Source organism: Pipistrellus hanaki (assembly GCF_964339955.1).
Source record: "Pipistrellus hanaki genome assembly, chromosome: 3".
Classification (NCBI taxonomy): domain Eukaryota; kingdom Metazoa; phylum Chordata; class Mammalia; order Chiroptera; family Vespertilionidae; genus Pipistrellus; species Pipistrellus hanaki.
This window is the reverse complement of record NC_140505.1, coordinates 78,604,824-78,631,354: the sequence shown is the minus strand read 5'-3', so window position 1 is coordinate 78,631,354 and position 26,531 is coordinate 78,604,824. Positions and strand designations below refer to the sequence as shown.

At 36.5% G+C, this 26,531-nt stretch overlaps 1 protein-coding gene across 5 annotated transcripts in view; it reads right to left on the bottom strand.

Annotated features, from left to right (window-relative positions):
• The window catches only part of FNDC3A (fibronectin type III domain containing 3A), a 154,218-nt gene that overhangs the window by 2,683 nt on the left and 125,004 nt on the right, over positions 1–26,531 (bottom strand). For all 5 annotated transcript variants that reach the window (XM_084879319.1, XM_084879320.1, XM_084879317.1 and 2 more), the window contains 11 exons: positions 20,313–20,451; positions 19,708–19,776; positions 18,478–18,596; positions 16,326–16,431; positions 16,063–16,238; positions 14,579–14,692; positions 14,143–14,292; positions 13,761–14,044; positions 13,443–13,655; positions 11,637–11,803; positions 10,124–10,251 (listed from right to left, as the gene is read on the bottom strand). In XM_084879319.1, coding sequence (XP_084735445.1) covers positions 10,124–10,251; positions 11,637–11,803; positions 13,443–13,655; positions 13,761–14,044; positions 14,143–14,292; positions 14,579–14,692; positions 16,063–16,238; positions 16,326–16,431; positions 18,478–18,596; positions 19,708–19,776; positions 20,313–20,451 — 1,665 coding nt within the window. The remainder of the gene's footprint in view (positions 1–10,123; positions 10,252–11,636; positions 11,804–13,442; positions 13,656–13,760; positions 14,045–14,142; positions 14,293–14,578; positions 14,693–16,062; positions 16,239–16,325; positions 16,432–18,477; positions 18,597–19,707; positions 19,777–20,312; positions 20,452–26,531) is intronic.

Below are 26,531 nucleotides of genomic sequence, written 5' to 3'. Positions count from 1 at the left end.
ATGTAAGATCTACCCTCACAGAACTTGTAGAACAATTAAGAAGTGAAGATGTACCCCAAAGTAGCTGAACAGGCAAAATAGTCCCTGGTTTCCTCAAATGTACGAAGTCAAACTTTTGTGAAATCTTTCCATGAAAGGAGGAAGTATCTAATCTCATCCCCTCATCTTATCTCTGTATAACTGGTTTTGTACAATTTCAAATATATGCTGAATAAAACAGTGAATGAATGGCAAGGAGCTTTCTATAGGTGTCTATGGTAAATCATTTAATAGACTTTAAAGAGATCACTTAGAATAACAGAACTGGATCTTAAAACCTGAAGTCCTCCTTCTTACAAGGGAAATAAGAATGAAATTCCATGGATTTTCAGGAGTGTGTTCTAGGATTAGGAGAATATGTATTAGAATTGGTCACCCCGGGTCCAAGCTATGCTCTACCACTTTATAGTCCATGTGATCTTAGACTAAGGTGACCGTCGACGTCCCGCTTTTGGCAGGACAGTTCCAATTTTTAACAATTTGTCCCGTGGCGTTTTAAAAAAGTCTCCATTTTTGGAAATATTCTTTGAAATCTTTTGGACTTTTTTTTTAAACGCCGCGGGACACAGAACAAATTGTTAAAAATCGGAACTGTCCCGCCAAAAGCGGGACGCTGGTCACCTTATCTTAGACTCCAATTACTTTGGTATAACAGGCATAATAGTGGTTATCTTGCAAGGTAATTATGATAATGAAATAAATTACTACTTGTTAAAGCACTTAGCACAGTGCCCAGCATATAGTGAGTGCTCAATATATGAAGCTATCATTTCCTTTAATGAGTCCCTTCCATGATTCTGTGTGTGGGAAAACCAAGGCTCACAGTGACCTTCCAATTGAGTTCTCCCAGCTAGCTGGTAGATTGTAAGTCAGATTAACCAAAACCTGGGCTACCATTCTTTCAAGCTATCTTAGCTGCCTCAATTATATCTGTGTTATAAATTTAATTTTTTTACATACTAGTTTGCTCCAAGGGGAATGAGGTAAGAATTGTCTCATTTTTGTGTCTCTAGAATCCAGAATGTAATAGGTACTTAATAAAAGGCAACTAAATTAATGAACTATTGATTATTTTTACTTCAAAATGTATTATCAATGGATGCTGAGTGTGTGTATATATAACCTTTATTTAAAGAGGTAAGCTGTAAGGTAAGTATTAGAGATAATGGTGATTATGCATTAGTTTTGAGGATGAAGATGAATGCTCTGAGTGGGAATGCAGAAGAGGTTCATAATTAGGCAATGGTAAAAGGATTAAGTTAATCCAGAAGGTTGCATTAGGCTGCCATGAGAAACAGCATATATACAATGAGGACAATTTTGTAAAAGAGTAAAAAACAGTATGTATTTATCTAATGGGTACAATGGGTGATATTTTTGTCTTTAAAATTTTCTTTGCTTTCCCCATTTGTTTCCAAATAAACATAGTACTATGGTTAGGAGAAAAAAACTCAACAAGTGGCATGAAGGTGATAGGTAAGAGATATGACAAATAGAAGGAATATATTAATACACTAGTTGAAAATTTCAGTTTGAATCCACAGGGGTTACTTTAGGTGTATGATATTTAAAGAGTGTTTTAAGGAATCCTAATTATAAGGTTGAGGGAGAGATTGAGGGAGGTGGGCAGCACAGGGCCTCTTGTGCATAAAAGCATAAGGTTATGAACCCTTAGCATAGTTTTTATGGATCATTTTTAGAAATGATTATTACTTACTTAAGAGTTAATACCCCCTAACCCCTAATTCAGGGGTCCTCAAACTTTTTAAAGTGGGGGCCAGATCACGGTCCCTCAGAGAGCTGGAGGGCCGGACTATATGAACTACTAATTCCTACTGTAACACCTCGGCTGCACTCACTGCCCAAAAAACCTGGCGGGCCGGATCAGACTCCTCTGCGGGCCGCATGTGGCCCGAGGGCCGTAGTTTGAGGACCCCTGCTAATTCTTCAAAGAGTTTAAAACTTAGGCACTAAAGTGAGCTTAGTGTTTATAATGCTGATGAAATAAGAAAGAAGTTGGGGAGGAGAGATCGGGGGGGGGGGGGGGGGGGAAGATGGATGATCAGATTTTCAATTTTGTGTTTTAGATGTTAGGAGAATATGTACATAGGGAGATATCTTTTTAAAAAAATATATTTTATTGATTTTTTTTATAGAGAGGAAGGAAGAGAGAGAGAGAGAGAGCTAGAAACGTCGATGAGACAGAAACATCGACCAGCTGCCTCTTGCACGCCTCCTACCGGGGATGTGCCCGCAACCAATGTACATGCCCTTGCCCAGAATGGAACCTGGGACCTTTCAGTCCGCAGACCGACGCTCTAGCCACTGAGCCAAACCGGTTTCGGCTATAGGGAGATATCTTATAGACAACTGTAGATACATGACTGAAAAAACAGATGAACTTGTTTAAAACTAATTTAAAGAGATTTTTATACCTAAATGAAGCTATTGAAAATAAGCATTAATACAGAAACAGAGACTAAAAAAGCAATTCCATTTACCATCGCACCAAAAAAATTAAGATACCTAGGAATAAATTTAACTAAGGAAGTAAAGGACCTATTTGCGGAAAACTACACGACACTGAAAAAAGAGATAGAGGAAGATGTAAACAGATGGAAGAACATACCATGTTCATGGATTGGTAGAATCAACATCATCAAAATGTCTATACGTCCTAAAGCAATCTATAGGTTCAATGCACTCCCCATTAAAATACCAACGGCATATTTCACTGACCTAGAAAGAACTCTCTAAAAGTTCATTTGGAACAATAAAAGACCCGAATAGCCACAGCAATCCTGAGAAAGAAGAGTAAAGTAGGAGGGATCTCAATACCAGACTTCAAACTATATTACAAAGCCACTGTTCTCAAAACAGCCTGGTAGTGGCACAAGAACAGACATATAGATCAATGGAATCGAATCGAGAACCCAGATATCAACCCAAATCACTATGTTCAATTAATATTTGACAAAGGAGGCACGAATATACAATGGAGTCAAGACAGTCTCTTCAATAAATGGTGTTGGGAAAATTGGACAGGTACATGCAAAAAGAATGAAACTAGATCACCAGCTTACACCATACACAAAAATAAACTCAAAATGGATACAGGACTTAAACATCAGACGGGAAACCATAAAAATACTAGAAGCATCCACAGGCAGCAAAATCTCAGACATATGCCAAAAGAACTTCTTCACTGATACTGCCCCTAGGGCAATGGAAGCTAAAGAGAAAATAAACAAATGGGACTACATCAAAATAAAAAGCTTTTTTACAGCAAAAGAAACCATCCACAAAACAATAAGAAAGCCCACTGTGTGGGAGAACATATTTGCAAATGTTACCACTGATAAAGGTTTAATCTCCAACATCTACAAACAGCTTATACAACTAAATAAAAGGAAAATGAATGATCCAATTAAAAAATGGGCAATGGACCTAAATAGAATATTTTTAAAAGAAGACAGAAGGAAGGCCAAAAGGCACATGAAAACATGCTCAAAGTCACTAATTATCCGAGAGATGCAAATCAAAACAACAATGCGGTACCATCTCACACTTGTCAGAATGGCCAACATCAACAAATCAACAAACGACAAGTGTTAGCGAGGTTGCGTAGAAAAAGGAACCCTCGTGCACTGCTGGTGGGAATGCAGACTGGTGTAACCACTGTGGAGAACAGTGTGGAGTTTCCTGAAAAAACTGAAAATGGAACTCCCATTTGACCCAGTAATCCCACTCCTAGGAATATATCCCAAGAAACTAGAAACACCAATTAGAAAGGATATATGCACCCCTATGTTCATAGCAGCACAATCTACAATAGCCAGAATTTGGAAACAGCCTAGGTGCCCGTCAGCAGATGATTGGATCAAAAAACTGTGGTAGATGTACACAATGGAATACTCTGCTGCCATAAAAAAGGAATTCTCATCATTTGCAGCAACCTGGATGGAATTGGAGAACATCATGCTGAGTGAAATAAGCCAGTCAATGAAAGAGAAACACCACATGACCTCACTCATTTATGGATAATAAAGAACATTATAAACTGATGAACCAAAAGATAGATATAGAGACAGTAAAGCAACAAGCAGACTGTCAAATTACAGCGGGCAGGTTGGGGAGATCGGGGGAGATAAGAGATCAACCGAAGGACTTGTGTACATGCATATAAGTACAACCAATGGACACAAAACTCTGGGGAGGGGGGTATGTATGGGAGGGGGTACAATGTTAAATTATGTACACAGATAATAAATGAATTAAAAAAATGGGGGGGGGAGAGAAAATAAGCATTAAGCTTGAGATGAGCTGGGTAGGGTCTCAGAATAAAAAATAAGATTAAAATGAATAACGCGATTTTTTGCCTCACCCACCCTTTTCATACTGACAAGGTAAAATTGTTGTGGCTTTAGTAAATAGTAAAGGGCAAGTAAAACTCTAATTCATAATTTTTTTGGTCCATATTGCTCGAAGATTGTATTGCATAAATTTAAAATAAAACAAAAACAAAATAGCCCCATATTTGCTATCATAAGAAGAGTGTGGCAAATATCAATCAGTGCAGTTTACAGTTAAGAAAATGGAAGGTAAGAGATTATTTTTACTTTTCATTTTAATTAAGGAATACAGACAAGTCTGGCCAGTGTGGCTCAGTGGTTGAGCACCGACCCATGAAGTACGAGGTCATGGTTAGATTCCTGATTGGGGCACATGCCTAGGTTGTGGGCTAGAACCCCAGTGTGGGGCGTGCAGGAGACAGCCGATCAATGATTCTCTCATTATTGATGTTTCTCTGTCCCCCTCTTCCTTCCTCTTTGAAATAAAAAAATACATATACATTAAAAAAAAAAAGAAAAAAAAAAGAGAATTACAGACTAAACCAAAGCTTGTGAAATTTGTGCATGTTTAGCTGACCAAGAACTTTGAGATAGTATGCCAACTGCAACATAATTTTATAAGAAAACCTTTAAAGAAAATTTAGACTCCCACAAATTGGTATTTGTCTTTATTTTAGCTTTCTGAATATATCATAGCATGGGGAAAATTATAGTTGTAGAAGTAGGGCCAATAAAAATTTAAATAATATCTTGCCCGTTTATATCTCTTTGCAGGTTTTTATACTCACATTCTAAAAACTTATTTGGTTGGCTAGATTTACCAAATACTTTAGTACTAAAATTTCAAAATAGTATTATCTCTTAAGGATATGTGTACATGTTTACCATCAAAGATAACCACTTTTGAAACTGTCATTACAGAGGAGCAAATTCTGTTTAATTAGTTTTACTTTCTGTGTACATTATATATCAATATATGATTTTGCACAATATACTTATAGCAGTAACTAAAAGACTATGATTTCAGCAATATATTATGTTTAGACTGAGTGAATTTAAGCTTTTTCTTAATATTTAACATGCATTTGATAAATTTAAATTTAAAAGTAATTATTCATAATGACACATAATAAAGCATATACTGTCATATAATATGGTCACATGTGGTCCTTGTATAATTTATGCATATGCTATTGCAAATAATTATTTTGTAGTGTCAATACATGATGAGAACAGTAAAAACCCTCACAAAAAAGTGATGATAGACAAATAACCACAGAGCTCTTTTCTCTACCCTTACTCCCCTTTATTATCGCTGAGGGATTGTAAGTGAACTTGGAGCTTTTATTTCATTTATTTAAAAATATTTTTATTGATATTTAGAGGGGGAGGAATGAGGAGGGAAAGAGAGACATCGAAGTGAGAGATCGAAATATCGACGGGATGCATCCTGCAAGCTCTCTACCAGGGACTAAGACCACAACCTGGGCATGTGGCCTGACCAGGAATCAAACCAGCAACCTTTCCATGCACAAAACAACACCCAATCAACCGAGCTACACCAGCCAGGGTAAACTTGGAGCTTTTAGAGCAGTTCTTAAATTTATTGTGCACAAGCACCACTTGAAACAAACAAACAAACAAACAAACAAACAGAATAAGTATTGTGGATCCCACTTCCAGATATTCACATTCATTAGTTCTGCAGGGCATTTTGAGGAGCCCTTTTTTGAGAATTTAAGTTCAGAGAGGAAGAAGTTGTACAGAATCCAATAGGCCTCTGTTCCAGTCCCCATTCTCTGACTGCCAACAGCATTCTGATTTTGGATGGGTATCCAACTCTCCCTTACCCAGCTATGTACTAGGAGAAGCTGGCCTGCAGTGGGTCCTGGTTGGCTTGAACCCTGGCACAGTCACTGGTCCAGGGATGGCTTTGTAACCCTAAGTGTCCCCTGCCCAATGTGAATAAAAAAGAGTAAGTTCCCATGGCCCAGGGCAGCACTGTTGAGAGAAACCCTGATGACTTCATTGAGTTTCTGAAGTCAACCAGTCCTGAAGCCTGACTACCTTCAGGATTCTCCCTAAGAGGATTTCCACTTAATTGCTTATAAAAGCCAGTTTGAGTTGGTTTTCTTGGTATACGCAACATAATGAGCTCTGACACAAGAACTGCCTTAGCCACAGACTCTCCAGTGGGGTTGATCTGCTTCGAAAGTGGCTCTATTGTCTTTTCACCTTTTTATACCACTTGAAATGCCATTTTGGTTAAAACCACTTGTTTTTAAAAGCACACACACTTCCAAGAAGGTTTAAGAGCCAGCAGACACCTCACTTTTGGCATGAATTTTCCCAAGAAAACAGTCTTTCTTTAATGCCAATAAGGTCAGCTATACTGTATATATGAGTTGTATGTGAGAGAAGGAGTCAGAAAGAGACTATAATTTTAGAGAATGGAACAAGTCTAGGTGAGGTGCTATTCAGCATGCAGGACACAGAGCCAAAGAAGGCAGCAAGGGCTGGTGACAGCCACTGGCTGATCAAAGAGGGATAAAGAAAGAGAAGAATGCAAAGAAATCAATTGTTGCCCCACTAATTTGCTTCCAAATCCTCAAACCTAGCAACATTTATAGGTTAAACAGGGTTTTAGAGGCTAGTCTAGAACTGCAACCATCAATTTATAAATAATAACCTCCCTTCTTAAAAACATCAACAGTCCTTACTGCTATAGAATAAAGACCCACCTAGACCTGGCCTCCTCTCTACATATTCCATTTTTGAGTCACACTTGAGAGTTCATAGTTCCTCCTAAGCTCACCAGTCCCCCAAAAGACTCATTTAATGACACCCCTTTTGGAAAATATTCTAAAGTCTATCTAGAATAAAGCATTCCTTGTTATAAGGTAATTTTTATCTTCATTACCTTTTATTTGTTTGGCTAAATAAAATGGCATGTTTATAAAATTTCTGCTTCTTAAATTTAATTCTAAACAAGTTTTTAAAATCAGAACAGTAAGTTAATAATTCTTCATATGTAGTATTCAATACATGTGTTGAGTATCAAATAAATTTTAAATAAAACATCAAATTTTATGGATAATATTGAATTCTTAAAAAAAGACTTTTAAGAGATTTAGATGAGCTACATATAATAAAATGAAGTTTCTAAGGAAATTAGTATTTTAAGTTTTACAGTGTTTATAATCTAAAATAAGTGAAAGTGATGATAGGGTTTAGCTTTTAAGTTAAATTAGAATTAGCATTGCTCTTTATGTAGTGATATGTTTATTAAAATTAATTTACTACTCAAATGTGGGGTCCCTGTTTCCTTTAAACAGGTAACACAATTACATTTGCTTGAATATTAATTTTGCTTCCTCCTTGGAAGGAAACGTGCTTATCTGTAAATTACATTTAAATCTAATTATCATGTCAATTTGCAGATGGCTTAATAGAGAAAAACAATCACATGCCTAATTTAATATGACTCTTTGGGGCCTTTTGTATTTTCAGTTAAGAAATTTCATTTCCATACTTAAAATTCGAGAGGAAAAAAATGTATTTTTAATTGGAAAATACCTTATTATTAATAATTATAATGAAGACTGAAATAAAGATGAATGATTGATTTTCTAGTGGGGGAACCCCCCCCCCCCACACACACACAGAAGATGAGATACTAAAATCAAAACAACACAGTTTAAAAGCTCTCAAGAAGGTTGACAGCAAAAAATGGAAAATCAGATAAAATAAATATAGAAGTTAAATTAGGCTTTTAAGTTGCATAACAAGTTCTTTATCTTTGAATTTTTTAAGCAGGGAGTTGATAATTCCTCTAGGCTTCTACAACAACTGTGTATAGTATGACTATTACTATTATTGTAAAAGCCTCCATAATGGTCTCTCTGCTTCTGTACTTGTCCCACTCTAGCCAAAACGACCATGTGACAACTCTGGTCTAAATCCTCTATTGGCTTCTTATTTTACATGGAGTAGAAGTCATAATATGGCCTATAATGCCCTACATGACATCCACACCACTCATAAAATCCCCACCCCCTTGCCCATCCATTACCTGACTTCATCTACCATTCTCTCCCTTGCTCGCACTGCCCTACCCATACTGGCCTCCTTGTACTTCATTAAATCTAACCCTCAGACTCCTGCCTTGTGCCTTTGTTCCTATTGTTTCCTCTTCTTGGAACACCCCTCTCTGGGTCTCTATTCACAAGTCATTTGACTCCCTGTATAAAATAACACCAGCTGCCTGTCTCCCCAGTATTCCTTTACCTTTTACCCAGTCTGCAATTACCATTATCCAACATATGATATACTAATGTATTTTCTTACTTTTAGTATCTCTTTTTCAACTAGAATATAAGTTCCATGAAGGCAAGGACTTTTTATTCAGTGTTGTATCCTGGGTGCCTGGTACAAAGTTCAATAAATACTTGTCAAATGAATGAACATTCTGTTTAAGTGTAGCTCACATCCAAAATATTTTGGATCCTGAGACACTGTAGTTACTAATGTTTGGAACATTGTAAGTACTGAACAAATTTTTTTTTTTTCAATTACACATGACATACAATATTACATTAGTTTCAGTGATACTGATTTAGACATTCATATAACTTGTGAAGTGATCATCCCAATAAATCTAGTACCTGACAACAAACATAGTTATTATAATACTAGTGGCCCGGTACATGAAATTCATGCACATTAAAAGGGAATTAGAAGAAATATTTTAATATTGCCATTTGCCCTTTCTCTATAATAGAAGTGTCAGAGATGAAAGAAAATGAGTAAAATGTATATAAAACCTCCCTCCTGTCAGAGTCTGGGGCATGCCACAGCACCTGGAGTCAAGTCCCTGCTCACCACCTGCACGCACATCAAGTCCCTGCCCACCACCCGCACGCACACACTTCAAAAACGCAGGAGACCCAGACCCGCCGCCTCGCGCCTCGCGCCCCATGCCCCCCCCCCCCCCCCCCGGGCCCCATCAAGCCCCTCCAGGTGGGGGTTGCAGCCTCAGTTCCCCCCGCCTGGTGCTGGGCTTAAGGTCCCCTGCCAAGCCCTGCCAGGCAGGGGATGCGACCTGAAGTCTCCCAGCCTGGTGCTGGGGCAGAGGGTGCGGTCTGAGTCCCTACTGTCAAGACCGCTGGGCTGGGGGTGGGGGGCACAACCTGAGGTGTCCCAGCCCGGCGCTGAGGTGGGGTGTGTGGCCTGAGGTCCCTCATCAAGTCCTGCCAGGCAGGGGCACAGCCTGAGGCCCCCCGTCAAGCCCAGCCCCTGCAGCATCATGTCCCTAGCCGGGGATGCAGGCAGGCAGCTTCACCTCAGCGCTGGGCGGGGAGGTGGTGTGATGTTAGCGCTGGGAGTGAGTGAGGTCTCTGCTCCCATCCCTGCCCACAGACTGGTTGTGACTGGGACACTGTAATGGACAAATTAGCATATTACCTCTTTATGTGTATAGAAGATTATTGACTATATTCCCTATGGTGTATTTTTCATCCCGAGCCTATTTATATAGCTGTCAATTTGTACTTCCTTATCTTACCTTTTTTACCTCCAACCCATTATCTGGTGACTATTTATTCTCTGTTTCTATCAGTTGAACAAATGTTTTTGAATTAGGAAGATAAAGACAGTAAAATCTTACATTGAAAAATTCATAAAAATGAGAAAGGTAAAAGTATATATCCACAGAATTATATTGTGGCACATACCTGTTTGAATTCGGAATCCTTTCCCACCATAACTTGAAGACTATAAATAACAGGATCACCTTTCATTGGCTGTAAATACTCCCATGTCATTTCACAACTGTGATCATTTACTTTCTCTATTTTGGGGGCTGTAGAGAGCAAAAAGTAGGAATAAAAATCTGCTCTTCTTAATTTTTACTTGGAACATTACACAAACACTTGTCTTAATCAAAATCAACAAAACTGTAAAACTTAATTATTAACTTGAAATAAACATCAGTGGATTTTTGAAATTTGCAGAGAAATGGTCAATAGTTCACTCATTATCTTCATGTCATAAACTATACAGATGCTACAATGGCTAGACTGACTTAAAGATGTGTCAAGGTGAGCACTATTTTATTGTAAAAAGCCAACAGAGGGGTATATGGCAGTTAAAAAAAACCAAAACTATGGTATTTCTAAGAGCATAACTAGAACATGAAATTTATAATTTAAGAGGATGAGCTGAAAACTATTATACCTCTAGTTCTTCAACTACATATGACTGTTTCACTCAATAGTCAGGTACAAAGGGGTCAAAATCAGCAATCTTATTAAGACTAAGAGTTATTAAACTGGACGAGAGAACAGAAAAATGATCAGTGGAACTCTGTCAACATTATTAGAAACACTATTCAGGAACAGTCCTATTAATTATGGATCTGCTTAACAAATGGTATACTCAAGTACATGATTGAAGACACTGTATTAGAAGTCTTTGTGATTTGTCCTCAGAGTGTGAGGAAATTCAGTATTTTTGGGAGAGAGAGAGAGAGATAGAAGAAATTCAGTATTTTTGGATAAATGCACAAAGTACAATCTTGCTGCAGTAACTTTAAAATAAGAACCCCTCTGAAACAGATTTTAAAGGTATATGTATATACAAATGTGTGTGTGTGTATATTTGATTTAAAGATTCAAATCAACTAAGAATTTATGTTTTTCTAAACAAACAACCCGGCTCTCTCCCTAAAATAGAAATGAATGAAATAACAATGACAATGCAACCAGAATTTGCAATTTTCCCCCCTTTAAGTAATAAGAGCAGAAACAGCTAATGGCCTTATTAGAAAACCAGCCTATCTACTATTCAATTTAGTTATTTTTAAAAAATATATGTTTTCATTGATTTTTAGAGAGAGAAGTAAGGAGAGACAGAGACAGAGACAGAAAGAAAGACACACAGAGAGAAAACCACTGATATGAGAAAGAAGCATCAATCGGTTGCCTCGTGCACATAACCCAACTGGGGACCTAACCTGCAACCCGAGCACATGCCCTGACCAGGAAGAGGACGAGTGACCTTCCAGTGAATGGGACGATGCTCAGTCAACTGAGTCACACTGGCCAGGGCTCAATTTAGTATTTTTATTTTAATTTAAATGTTGCAAAGATACTGGATGATAAATTTTAATAACAGTACATAAAGCACTTGGCGAAAATGCATTTAAAAACCATTTGTTATTAAAGAAAATAAAGATGTATAACTTACCTTTCAAGGCAGCTGGAATAGATTTTGTAGTAGTGAAAACATATTCTTGGGAGAGAGGACCTTCTCCTGCTTCATTACAAGCTTGAATATAGAATTTATAGGATGTCGACTCATTAAGTCTTTGTACTTTGTATGTATGACATGGACCTCTGTATAAGGATACAAACCTAAAATGGAAAGGAATCATTAAAAATAATCCTTGAGCCCTAACTGGTTTGGCTCAGTGGATAGTGTCGGCCTGCAGACTCCAGGGTCCCAGGCTCGATTCTGGTCAAGGGCATGTACCTTGTTTGTGGGCACATACCCAATATGGGGTGTGCAGGAGGCAGCTTATTGATGTTTCTCTTTCATTGATGTTTCTAACTTTCTATTCCCCTCCCTTCCTCTCTGTAAAAAATCAATAAAACATTAAAAAAAAAAATCCCTGACTACATTATGTTTATAAAATACTAATTGGGACATAATTTAGGAATAATAACTTATTTCTAGAATTTAATGTCAGGATTGGTTTGTCACTCCAGATAAATAATTTGCTTTTTCATCAGATGATAATTTTTGAATTTGGCATAATTTTCTGAAAAATTATTGCTAAATTTCATATCAAACCATGGAAACTATTTTTTTTTCCAGGATTCTTGATTGCTGTGTTTTGATGTACACATTTTTAAAGGTACTCAGAACACAATTTTCATTATAAATTATTTCTAATTAGAGTCGTAAGCATATAATTTATGACATAAAAAAAGTAACTCTCAATTCCCAGGCATAATTTTAATTGATTTGGTGATGTTTTCTAGAGATTTATATAGCAGTGTAAGAGAATATATAATTTCCCATGAATTATCCACTCAAACTGTTTGATGGGAAGTTTAACATCATATGTTGAAAGTTTCCCAATATTTTTGACTGACTGTTCAGCTATTTGGAAGTTGGAGAATGAATAATGAATGCTTATACGGTTTTCTCTTTCTCTCTCTCTCTCAATATATATTGTTAATCCTTACCCAAGAATATTTTCCCACTGATTTTTACAAAAAGTGGAAGGGAAGGAAAGAAAGATCAATGTGAGACACACAGATTGGTTGTCTTCCCGCCCGACTCGATTGACCTGGGGATTAAAACCTGCGACCCAGGTACATGCCCTTGATTGGAATCAAACTGTGACCATTTGGTGTATAGGCCGACACTCCCAGCCAATCAATCATTTACTGTAAAAATTGCCTCTTGCTGGAAATAAGCATTCAAGACCTAGCAAAGATTAAGTTTCTTTTACAAGTATGAAAAGAGTAAAAGGGTTAGAGCAGTGATTTTCAACTAGTATCCCTTAAGAATTTTTAAGATGTGCAATACCTGACTATTTAGTTAGGGTCACTCACCTCTTTTCCCTTATGCTGTCAAATAAAAAAATGACAACAGCCAACACAACCAGGCATCCAGTGTGAATGAATAAAAATTATACCTATTTTTTTTTTGTTAGACTGGCAAAAAAATATAGGTATAAATTTTTTTTTCATGTGCCACCAGAATTTTAGGAATTAGTTTATGTGTGCCATGAAATGAAAAAAGTAAAGATCACTGGGTTATAGAAGTGAGCCATAGAATAGACCACTTAATTTTTTCTCTTTTGACATCCCACTCACAAGTTAAAAACAGAAAATTGTCGTTTCCTCTAATGCTTCAAAAACAGCCCACTTCAAAATTCTTATGCAAATTCTCTTTGAAAATTTATTTTGTTTACTTCTATAGTTTATAAAAATATATTCAAGACCCAAGAAACTATCTAAAGAAGGAATTTAAAACACCAACCTTCCATTCTTATCCTCCATCTGAAGGTGGTACTGAATAGAATCTGGTGACAGTAGCTTTGGGGTTCCTTCTCCCCATTTCAGCTTAAGGTTCTGGTGGCTGAAAGCAACGCATTCCAGCCGAGGCGGCTCAGGGGGGAGGGGCTTCGTCTTTAGCTTCATCACGTGACTGAAAGGACCCGCTCCAAGGCTGTTCAAGGCTTGGATTCGTATTCTATTGTAATTGCCATGTAAGAAGAAAAATGAGTTTAGATTATGATTATTCTATTTAAAGTGTCTCTCTGGTCTAGGCAAACATTAATACAGTTTTATATTATACCTGTATGTTGTATCTGGTTGCAAATTGTCTAGAATATAGCTTGTAACTTTTCCTACTGTCAAAGGCTGTTTATCTCCAAAGTCTATGCTGTAGGCAAGGATTTCTGAACCATGGTCACAAGGCTTTTCCCAGTTTATTGCAAGGCATGTAGAAGGAGAATAATCGGGATTTTCTATATCTTCATCACTTATTTCTTGAAGACAAGTCACAATAGCAGGAACTGATGGTGGAGTCACACAGGCTACTACTTCACTGAAAGGACCTGCCCCCACAATACTCAGAGCCTACAAATGAACAGAGTCCATAGTTAACAAGGATTTGGCCATGAAAATGCTCACAAAACCGTAAAGAGAGTAAGTGACAAGGCCCTCATTGCCTTTACCTGGACTCTGCAATAATAGGTAGTTGCTGGTAAAAGCCCTTTTAATTCATAACTGAGATTGGGCCCAGAGTAACATATCTGCATACTTCCTTCAACTCCTCCCCATTCCAATCGATATTCAGTGACATCAGTTCCATTACTCAGAGGGACCTTTAAATTAAGAAAAGGATAAAGGTCAATAGCTAAGTATCTCATTACTGAGACAAAACCTTAGCTAAAACACAAAGTACATCATAAATAAAAATCTAAATATCTGCAATGCAAATATACCTTACTTAAATGCTTCAAAGAGGAAAAAAGCTCATTTTTTACCATGTGAATTTAAGGAGACTTACTCTTTGTATAACTTACATAAGGATATAAAGAGTATCTTTATTATTTTATATAAACTATTCTAATTGACTAAGAAAGTAAATATAAGTGGAAATGACAATACCTCCCAATTCACTTGTGCGCAAGTTGCAGATCTGCATGTCACTTGAGGGGGCTTGCATTGATCTGGTGGGCCAGGGGCTGTAGTAATATCACATTTTTCTGAAAATGGTCCAAACTAGAAAAACAAATATAACCACCATTTCCGTTTTTCACCTACTGAGTGCATAGCTCTCGATAAAAACTCACAAATAAGTGCATAATCCCTCTCCTTCAAGACTAATTGGTCATAATATAAGTCTAAAAGTATTCACAGAAAGTAAAAAGATTTAATGATCATATAAGTGAATATGTGGGGTATTTTAAAGTTTCATTTACTATATTTTTTCTCCTGTCCCTTGTTCCTTCATGAACTGTTTTTTTGTAAGAGGGGCATAGAATTAGGGAATTAGGTAGGTGGGATCAGTCAGAAAAAATTGTGAGGAGTGAAGAAACAGATACCAACAGCATAAGAGATGATAGGCATAAATTCTATCTTAAAATTTACAATAATTTTAGAAGGGTCTAACAGGTATATTCTTTGAAAAATACAGAAAGCAAGTATTTACTTAAGATGATTTAGACAAATTATTACAAACCTAAAAATACAGATTAAGGATACTAGTATTAAAGTTGTGATCCCAAAATACTGCAGCCTTGTGGGGCTTTCAATATGATGACTTATGTATGAAATGCTAACAAAGTATATAAAGTTGATGTAAGAAATTTAAAAATAAGGTTATAGCTATTTGGAGAACATAAAATATAGCACAGTCCACTGAAACCTTAAATAATAGGGAGGAAGAAGCTCAGTTTAATTTTGTGAAATTTTAATTATAGAATAGTTCAAAGAAACAGTGTTATTCAACGGAGGTAAGAAATTACTGCTTTGACCTTAGAGAACCTGCTTTAATGCAGAGAAGTTGTCATAGCTGAGTGGAATCTGGCAAACCTAAGTCTAAGGCTTATCTTTACCTCTTCTTAGTTTGTATAACTATGGGCAAGATCTGAGCTCCAACTGCCTTAGTTGTAAAATGAGATATCACCTATATTTTGTTCATTTATGGAGTTCTACAAATATTTAATTATATTTAAAAAAAATCCTCAAAAAACCAGAAGTGCTTAAAATGTCAACTTTTTTCCCCCCTTAGGCAAAAAAGAATCACAATTAGTTGTCAATGGAAAGTAAATGCTGCATATAATCAGCCCAAAAGACAAATACTTCATCTTATCATCTTGTTTCTTCTCCTAAGTTTACTCGTAAGTGAACCCTATTAGCACTACCTGAAAGGCAAATTTTAGCTCAGTTCAAGTCAAAATGTCACAAATTATAAGTGGGATTTGAAAATAATGAGGTTCTATAACAATTATATGATTTCACCATCTCTTATTTATCAGTATAGACTTACAGCTATACATTGTGAAATATTGAGTCACAAATAAGAATTGCAATTATTATGTTACATGAAACACACTGTGATTATAATTCAGTCATCACAGTTTTCCTACCCCCATTTTGTTAGCTGCGTGCAGTCTGAAGCTGTAAGTCTTCCCAGGAAGAAGGTTGCTCACTGTACATTCTACTTCAGATCCTTGGTAAATTTCTTTGGGTTCATCTTTTTCTACAGAAGACATTTCCACACTATAGCAGGTAATGGGAGATCCACCATCAACCACAGGGGGTCCTAAAGGTGGAAAGATTTGTGCAACTTAACAAGAGGAATATACTTAGTATTAACTTAATTATAATTTGTTACCAAAATGGAAATTACCCCATCGTAATTGTATTTCTTTTGCTTTGGGTCTACCCTGTAATCTGGGAGGGAGGCATGGGCCAGGAGGCACAGCTGGAGTCTGCACAAGTAAAGTTTCAGATACCTGCCAAAACAAAAGCAAAAACAAAACAAAAATGCCCCAAACTAAATAGTGAGATTGCTTTTGTTAAAGAAAAATAATATAAACACAAAGATTGTACCAAATTTGAAATTATACTTGACTATTGACTGAAAATAAAGTTCTGAATAAAATCAAACCTTATAAAATCAAGAGCAAGTAATTAAAACTAAAATGTTATATACACAAATAAAGACACTGAATACTATATACAAAATAAGTTACCAAAACAAAAAGAAAAGCTCTTCCTTTTCTCTTTTTTCATAAATAAAAAACAAAACAGAACAAAAAAGAGAAAAAGAAAACACGAAAAAATACAAACCATAAATAAAAACCCAAAAACCCTTACATCCAACACAACCTAATGGACATTGTTTTTGACCCTATCCAAAAGGAACCGCAATTCTCTTCTAAGGAAGAATGTTTTAACATTCTGTGAATGCAATTTACCAGGTTTTCAGGAGATTTAGACTATTTGGCCATTCTACTGCATACTGTATTTTTCACCTGTTTATTTATTAATTTAGAAAAGCGATTTTCTTCTTCCTTTCCACCTAAAAATAATTTAAAAAATTAGATAAGTTTTTCCAACTATCTGTCATCTTTCCAGGTGTTTGGTAATACTTTTAGCTTCTATGCCATTTCTTTTTTTTTTTTTTTTTTTTAAATCTTTTAGTTTTTTTTTAAAGACATTTTCTTAAAAACATTGACACAAACCTAGTGCCATATATGCCTTATCTGTACTGTATTAATGTTTACACTTAACTTTCTTTCCAAAAATAAATAAAATAAAATATTTGATCATCATCTTATTCAGAAATGTATCCTATATAAGAATGCTATAATGTTATATTAGAAAAATAGCTTTTTTTTGGGGGGGGGGAGGGAAGGGGAGAGTAGGAGGTGTTTTTTTTTAATCCAGGAAGGTTATCTTATTAGAGAATCCCAAATCAGTTGGGCAGGACTTGCATGCAGTTTCAGAATACTTGCATTTTCAACAATTCATTTTTTAAAACTACTTTTACTACATTAAATTCCATTTGAAAGATAGTAACAACTATGAATGCCCTAAGAAACTACTCTTGGTTAAATTCATTAAAAAGAAAAAAATTACTCCCATTAAAAGACCTACTTTTGAATACTGGCCGGTGTGGCTCAGTTGGTTGAGTGTCATTCCATGCATGGGAAGGTTCCAGGTTTGATTCCTAGACAGGGCACATACCTAGGTTGCAGGATTGATCCCAAGTTGGGCGCATATGGGAGGCAACCAATCAGTGTATCTCTCACACTCATGTTTCCCTTTCTTTTCCTCCCTCTCTAAAATAAATTAAACAAAAAACCCTGTACTTTTCCAGAACATTACATATGTCTCATATATAGTCAATGGTACATTTTAAAGTTCATTTTGGCTATTGGGTCTCTAATAATAAAAACAATTACCACGAATATGTAAACATCACAATATTTTCTTAGTAAATATTAAATTGTAAATGACATTTTTATGGTTTGTCCTGGTAATTTATGAAGCAATAAACCAGTTTACAATTATTTTATTTATATTTGTTGTGTATGGTTATTGAGCAACATTAACAAATTTTATCTTGTTTTTAAAAAAATGTTTTTATTGATTTCAGAGAGGAAGGAAGAGGGAAAGAGAAACAGAAACATCAATGATGTGAGAGAATCAGCCTCTGTATTCCCCCTACTGGGGATCAAGCCTGCAACCCCAGTATGTGCCCTTGACCAGAATCGGACCTAGGACCCTTCAGTCCGCAGGCCAACGCTATCCACTGAGCCAAATTGGCTCGGGCATAAAATTTATCTTTATAAAATTTGTTTTTCCAAAGTTAAACACCAAGCAGAAAACAGATATTCACTGAATACAGAATAGTCTGCTCACTATAAAATTAACTATCTGGTGATAGAAATTACTCTTATACATGTATAAATATATTTTAATATTTGAAGTGTCATCAGTAATCTCATTTAATTTGACCAAACTTGAAAAAAAAATCTCTCTATAAATATTACCGCACTCTGGCCTCCATCACTGATGCAGTAAACTCGTAAACGATAGAAACAGCCTGGACTCAGTCGATCACAAAGATGTTCTCTAGTAGCTCCGCTGTATATCATATCCCATTTGTTTCCTGTAAGGTGGAGAATTATGTTCAATCAGCTCCAAGGTAATGTTTAACATTTCGGTATCATGGACACGGCAGATATCCTAGCTTCACTAAATAAGTGTTTACGTAATTTGTCAGAAACAATTTAAGCTTGTTTTGAGTTTCCTGGAAATGATCTAATTTTCTTTATGTGTGTAGCTTCCTAGACAAATTTTGCATCTTTGTTGAAGGGAAATATCTCTGTAACTCTGTACAGACTTTGGCTGAGATTGATAATTTGCTTTTAATTAAGCATTTTAAATGTGTTTACTGGTTCAGTAATAACATTATAACACACAAAGTTATAATATTATTAATATACCACAGGAAGTTTAATCTTAATTAAAAGACATCCTTATTTTTTTGCAGGCAATGGGTCATTTCAAGAAATAAGGATTGTTAAGTGTGTCATTCAAGAATAAAGTTCAGTAGGTATAAAATTTCTTATTAAAATTAGTATAATGTAAGGTAAATTTTAAAAGATAAATTTTCTCTGGTACATCTGGTATAATCTAACTGAATAAACTAATTTCAAAAGAGTTTAGATACACTGGACTTGAGCAATGCAAACAAACAAAAAAATAAGAAAATGTAAATGAAATCATTTAAGTATACAGAACTCTCATGTTTGATGTGCTATATTTCTGGAGATCACAACTTAAAGTGGTTTGTAACATGCAAAATCCTAATTGCTACAAAGGGAAGAAAAAATGAAGAGGAAAGAAAAGAGATCATATAGAACTAGAGGTCTGGTGCACAAAATTCGTGTCCCAGCGTAGGCCCTATTGCAGTCCAGAAGCCTGCAGGGGATGTCTGCTATGGTGGTGAGAGAGCTCCTGCCACCACCGCTGCGCTTGCCAGCCGTGAACCCGGCTTGTGGCTGAGCGGCACTTCCCCCCAGACAACTGCACTGACCACCGGGGGCCAGCTCCTGCATTGAGCATCTGCCCCTTGGTGGTCAGTGTGCATCATAGCAACCGGTCATTCTGCTGTTTGGATGATTTGCATATTAATCTTTTATTATATAGCATGTGAAGTCATGAACAGCTGTAGACTGACTGGTATAAATCTATTACGTTTTAATAGTTATTCTTACCATTAGAACCTTCTGCCATCTCCACTATATATTTACTGATGGATGCCCCTCCATTGTCTTTTGGTGGGTCTATCCAAAGAAACAAAAGTAGTATTAGGCAAAGTACATGCAATTTAAAATGACAGAAAATCCTAATAAACATAATATCAAATCTAGGATTGCTTAAAAAGAAATCATCTACAATGTGTTTTTTTTAAATTATTATCAGCAACTCATTAATATATTGTTTCTGCATTAAGTAATATATAAGCAGGTGTTTAGTAAATGTTTGTTTTAAATGAATAAGTGATTTTCATTTCTCATGAGAGCCAGGATGTCCTAGGTGACATTAGCTATAAGTTCAGCAATCTTCCATTTACACCATGCTGCCCCTGCTAATAGTTATACAGTAGACACAAAATTCTTCGTGTATCAACTCTGAACTTAGTATGTGTGAGTACATATATAGCTCTTCACAAAAAAGATCCTCAAACCATGACTCACATTTCCTATTAAACTTGCTCTAGCTGACATATTTACTTAAGTATTTTAAAAATTATCTTACTATTCAAATCATTTTAATCAAATATAGAAGTAATGATGTACAAATATGCATAAAATCTTACCCCAAGTTATTTTAAAACTGTGTGAATGTATCTTTCCTTTAACTGAAGGCTTTATGGGTACTCCTGGTTTATCAGGACATGTAGTGAATTCTACTATTTCACTTGGATTACTTTTACCTTCTGAGTTGTAAGCAATAACCTGTGATCAGACACAAAAACATAAAATAATGTTTGACACAATGATATTGGCTTAATGAACAAAGTGATGAGAGACATAAAAGCTCAATCAAGTGATAAGAATTTTCACATTGTGATAAGCCATTAGGCTTATTTATGTCTTTGATAGGGACTAAGAATATATAAAGAGTATTCAGTCGTAGAAGTATTTAGTGTAAATCTAACGTTCTGATACTAAGCAAGAGTCATCACAAAAACAAGATATAATCTGATGATACTTGATGGGCTTTAAGCTTATTTTTACTTATTCTTTCTTTCTTTCTTTTTTTTTTTTTAATATATTTTATTGATTTTTTACAGAGAGGAAGGGAGAGGGATAGAAAGCCAGAAACATGGATGAGAGAGTAACATCCATCAGCTGCCTCTTGCATACCCCCTACTGGGGACATGCCCGCAACTCAGGAAATGCCCTTGACCGGAATCGAACCCGGGACCCTGGAGTCCGCAGGCTGACGCTCTATCCACTGAGCCAAACCGGTTTCGGCGTTATTTATATTTATTCTTTCAATATTCTTCAGGGGTGTAATAAGATGTTCACAAATTCTTTGAATATACTTTCCTCAAAAAACAAAGGCTAATTCCTCTTCCCTTTGACTGTACTTAATGGCTTACTTCTAACAAACCAAATGTAAAAAAATATGATTATCTTGCCAAAACCGGTTTGGCTCAGTGGATAGAGTGTCAGTCTGTGGACTGCAAGGTCCCGGGTTCGATTCCAGTCAAGGGCATGTACATTGGTTGCGGGCACATCCCCAGTGGGGGTTGTGCAGGAGGCAACTGGTCGATGTTTCTCTCATCATTGATGTTTCTAGCTCTCTATCCCTCTCCCCTTCTCTCTGTAAAAAATCAATAAAATATATTTTTAAAAATATGATAATCTGTGTAGCATCCCTACAGGAAGCTTATATGATGAAGACCTGGGAGTAACTGAGAAAGGGATTTAGGGCTCTTGGCAACAACCACTGGAGTGAACTTAGAAGCAATTCCTCCAGCCCCAGTCAAGCCTTCAGATGACTGCAACCCCAGCTGACATCGTGAAAGCAACCTCATAGAAACCCTGCATCAGAAACACCCAACTAAGCTGGTCCTGAACTCCTGACCTTAGAGACCATTTGTTTTTTCAAGCTAAGTTGTGCAGCAACAGATAGATATGATTCATATCTGGTTGTTATTATGTTTGACTTTAGCAATTTAAATACATTTCTATTTTGACCTATTCTTCTACTGAACTTAGTTCCTCACGTTCAGTATCAAACTTGATATGATTTTCTCTTTTCCGAATCTGCTCCATTTTCTGTTATTCCTCATTAGTAAAAAGCACTTGCTCAAATAAAAAATCTAGAAGAATCTTTGACTCTTCGCTCTCTAAACATACATATCAAATCTATAGTAGTTCCACACCACCTCCCCCCTTATCTGTAATTTCACTTTCCACAGTTTCACTGACCTGTGGTCAACTGTAGTCTGAAAACATTAAATGGAAAATTCCAGAAACAAACAATTCCACAATGTGTACATACTGCCCACCTATTAAGTCACTTAGCTGCCCTCTTGGTTATCAGAGTGGGGAGGAGTGAAGAAGAGAGGGAGAGAGAACGCACATGTGTCTCACAGCACATTTACCTAACTTTTAATACAGTATATTGTTATAATGGTTCTATTTTATTATTAGTTATTAATCGCTTATTGTGCTCAATTTATAAGTTAAACTTTATCTTAGGAATGTATGTATAGGAAAACAGTATATATATTAATAGGATTGGTACTATTTGTATTTTCAGGCATCCACTGGGGGTCTTGGAATATATCCCCCACAGATAAGGGGGAGGAAGGGGGAATACTGTATCAGTAAATACTGTCAACTTTCTCTCCTGTTCTGTTTTTACTACTACCACCAGCTTAGTCAGTGCCTCCTTTATCCTAGCTTTTCAGAATGACTACATTATACCACCAACTAGTTTCCAGCTTCTATTCCTTCCCTCAACCCCATTTACTTTCTATACTTCAGCCAGTGGGACTTAATCACTTTTCAGCTTAGAACCCGTCAATGGCTTCTTATCTTACTCAGAATAAAATCGAAATTCCTTAGATTTTATGCCTATGTGATTTTACCCGACTACCTCCACTTTAGGACCTTTTGCAGTAGCAATTATCCCCCTTCCTGGGATGTTCTTTCTGATCTTGGCATGCTACCTCCTTCTTCCTATTTGTATATGTTCAAATGTCATTTCTGAGAAGATTTTCTTGACTACCCAATTAATTGCCATGCTATCCTATTTTAGTTAACTTATAACTATCTGATATTTGTTTGCTTATTAATTTCTATTGCCTCCACTAGAACATTAGTTATTTTGATCATGTTGTATTCCTAGTTTTTAGAACTGCTTGTCATAGAGTAGATGTTCAATAATTATTGAATGATTCATAGACAGGGACCATTATGACATGCCATGACACTATAGATGAGGATCTAAAAAAATCTACTATCTTAAATAACTCAGGCAGCCTATGAGAACTAAGTAAAGTTTAGTCTAATTGCTCAATTTTGCTCAGGTTTCCTCAGTGCTCCCACAGGACTACTCAGATACATTTTCAGGATGTCTCTTCACTCTGCTGCTATACAATTTAGACTACAAAGGGGATCAAAACACTTCTCAATATGGTATAGAATGTCTACTAAAACCTAATAACTAGAGAAAACTTTAACAATAAGAACAGGCCCTGGATGGTGTGGCTCAGTTGGTTGAAGTGTCATCCCATATACCCAAAGGTCATAGGTTCAATTCCCAGTCAGGGCACATACCCAGGCTTTGGTTTTGATCCCCAGTTGGGATGTGTATCGAAGGCAACTGGCTGATCTCTCTCTCTCTCTCTCTCTCTCTCTCTCCCCCTCTCTCTCTCCCTCCTCCCTCCCCCTCCCTCCCTCCCTCCCTCCCTCCCTTCCTCCCTCCCTCCCTCCCTTCTTCCCTCCCTTCCTCTCTCCCTACCCCCCTCCCTCCTTTTCTCTCTCTCCCCCTCTCTCTCTCTCAAGTCAATAAGGACATATCCTCAGGTGAAGATTAAAAGAAGAAGAAAAAAAAAAAGAACAGAGTCCCTAAAGACCATAAGATTCGCTAATTACGTTTTTAAAGGTATATAATATTTCACCATGGACTCCTTTTACTTCAGTTGGCCCTAAATGTATCTATAGATATTTAAAAGCCAAGTGACTGGAACGAACAGTCACTATGGCCAATTGGCTCTATCAGCCCCCCTCAACCTCCCATGGCCCCTTCCTGGGCCAGCCCTGACCCTGATAGGGCAGGTGGCCGAACCCCACCTGTACACAAAAGCTATTACGTTATCTCAGCCCATTCCAATTTTACAAATAATCAACACATTCATTTAGTGCCCACCATAGAGGGAGCAAGGTGCTAAAAATTCTAGGTGTGGTGCACACCTTGCCTTAATTAGAATCTTTATGCAAAAGATAGGCAATATGCATATCAAAATAATTATACACACACACAAAAAAAAGATGACTATGGCTTAAAAATTATTCAGGAATCCTTTGAAAAGGATATGGAGCAGCAATGAAAGGGGGTTATCGATGAGGATTTAAATAAATCTACTATTAACATAAACTGTGCACCTATGGATGAGGACAATGGGGGGTGGGGAAAGGGCAGAGGGTGGGGTGGGAATCTGGTGGAGGGGGGAAGAAATGAGGAACCTTTGTAATAATATGAACAATAAAGATTGATTAAAAAAAAATAAATCTACTATTGGGTAAAACAAAACAGAAAACCCTGAGTGTAAGAACAGAAGTGAACAAGAAATAGAGAACTCTGCTCAGGTAAAGATGAGCCACATAGGTGGCTTGTTCATGTAAGGAATAAAAAGCAGTACATTTAAAAAAACCGAATTGGTCAGAATAATAAAAAACACCACCACCACCTATGTCAAACTAAGGAAACTATTTTAGAGGGAAAGCTGTTTCAGAAAGGTTAATCTTGCTATAAAATAGAACTTGGATTAGAAGGCAAGAGGGCCTAAAAGCAATATAGAACAGGTTTGGAGATATAGTATTCTTCAAGACAGAAATGACAGAGGAGAAAGGAAAGCAGACAAGATGAGAAAAAAGGTTACATGACTATGTACTGTCATAGATGCTTATATATAAGTACATTTCAAGGATGAAAGATCAGAGAAGTTAATAGGTCCAGATACTGTTTTGCTTTTCTTCATTCATGAAAAAGCCTAAAACAAACAAACAAACAAACAAACAAACAAACAAAAAAGTTGAAGTGAAAGTATCTAAGGACACTCAGCCCTTACACATGTGTCAAACACAAGGCCCGCGGGCCAAATCCAGCCCGCCAGGCCTTGCAATGTGGCCCGCACCGCGCTGTCATCACTGCACTCCGCTGTCAGTTTATGACATTGTCAGTTTATGACTGTTCAGTAAACCATTCGGCCCGCGATTTAGGCTGGATTTTAGATTTTGGCCCCTTCTCTGATTGAGTTCGCCACCCCTACCTTAGACTATAAGAGGCCTTGTTACTTGAAAAACTATTTTTCAGGATTTTCAGTAAACAAGGCATCAGCTTTCCAGTGGCTCAGAATCATAGGAACTTGCTAATAGCCTCTGAGGCTTTTTAATTCTTCTTTTCTAAATATGTGGACACCAGGTCTTGGCTCAGCTTCCAGTGAACCATTTGATGAAATTAGCATTATTTGCTTTATTTTAAGAAATGACTGCTTTTTTATTCTTTAAATCTTGACTTTTATCTTATTTTTAAATATATTTTATTGATTTTTTACAGAGAGGAGGAGAGAGGGATAGAAAGCTAGAAACGTTGATGAGAGAGAAACATCGACCAGCTGCCTCTTGCACACCCCCTACTGGGGATGTGCCCGCAACCAATGTACATGCCCTTGACCGTAATTGAACCCGGGACCTTTCAGTCCGCAGACCGACGCTCTACCACTGAGCCAAACCGGTTTCGGCTTCACTTTTATTTTTATTTTATTCTTTAAATTCTTTCATTGTTCTAATTCTGTCTTAGTATTTTGAGTGTCCTAGGATTGTCCTTAGTATTGAATCTGGAACTCTAGCATTGGGAAAACTTGGTCATTTTAGAATTTTATGTAATTCATATCCTTATTGTTTCTTTAAAAAAAAAACCCCATACTATTTAGTCATTACTTCCTGTATTATATTTTTATTGCTTTGCTTAGTATTCTAAGATTTCTAAGTTGAGATTTTGTTTTAATATGTTTCCTTGAGGAGTCTGCAATGCCATGCCAGAAAAGAAAGACAGACATTGCAGTTATATTTAATGATTTAAAACCCTCTCAGCTGCTACCCAGTACATGGTAGATTCAAAATAAATGTCTGGGCTTCAAGAAAACTTTATACAGTCATCATTTTCTCTTTCCTAACATTTTTTTTTTCCTGCTTTAGATCTGTGGTTCTCAAATTTCAATACGCATCAGGATCAATGGAGGGCTTGCTAAGATACAGATCATTAGGCTTTACCCCCAGAATTATGATTGAATAAATCTGGGTTGGGGCCAGTGAATTAATATTTCTAACAATTTCCAAGTGATACTGATATAATGGTTTGATGATAACACTTTGAGAACTACTGTTTTAGATCTCAGATTTGTATATACTACAATTTGAGAGTGACTGCCATAGCGAAACAGTTTTGAATATAAATTGGTGATTTGTTTATAATGAATTAGTAAGGAATTTAACTCCTACTTGTATGTATACATTTTTGTTTCCATGTTGCAATAACACCACGCTGTTACATGGTAGTAGAACTCTAAGATATTTAATAAATTTACTAAATTATGAAGACACTGACAACTTGCTCAGAAGTTCTGTTGATAATCATCATTGAAGCAAAATACAATTCAGTATCATCATCAGAGGAAAGCCGGAGTAAATATATATATACTTCTCAGGTATTTTATAATTCCTACTAGAGGCCCAATGCAGGAAGATTAGTGCAAGAATGGGCCTTCCTTCCCCTGGCTGCCAGCACTGCCTTC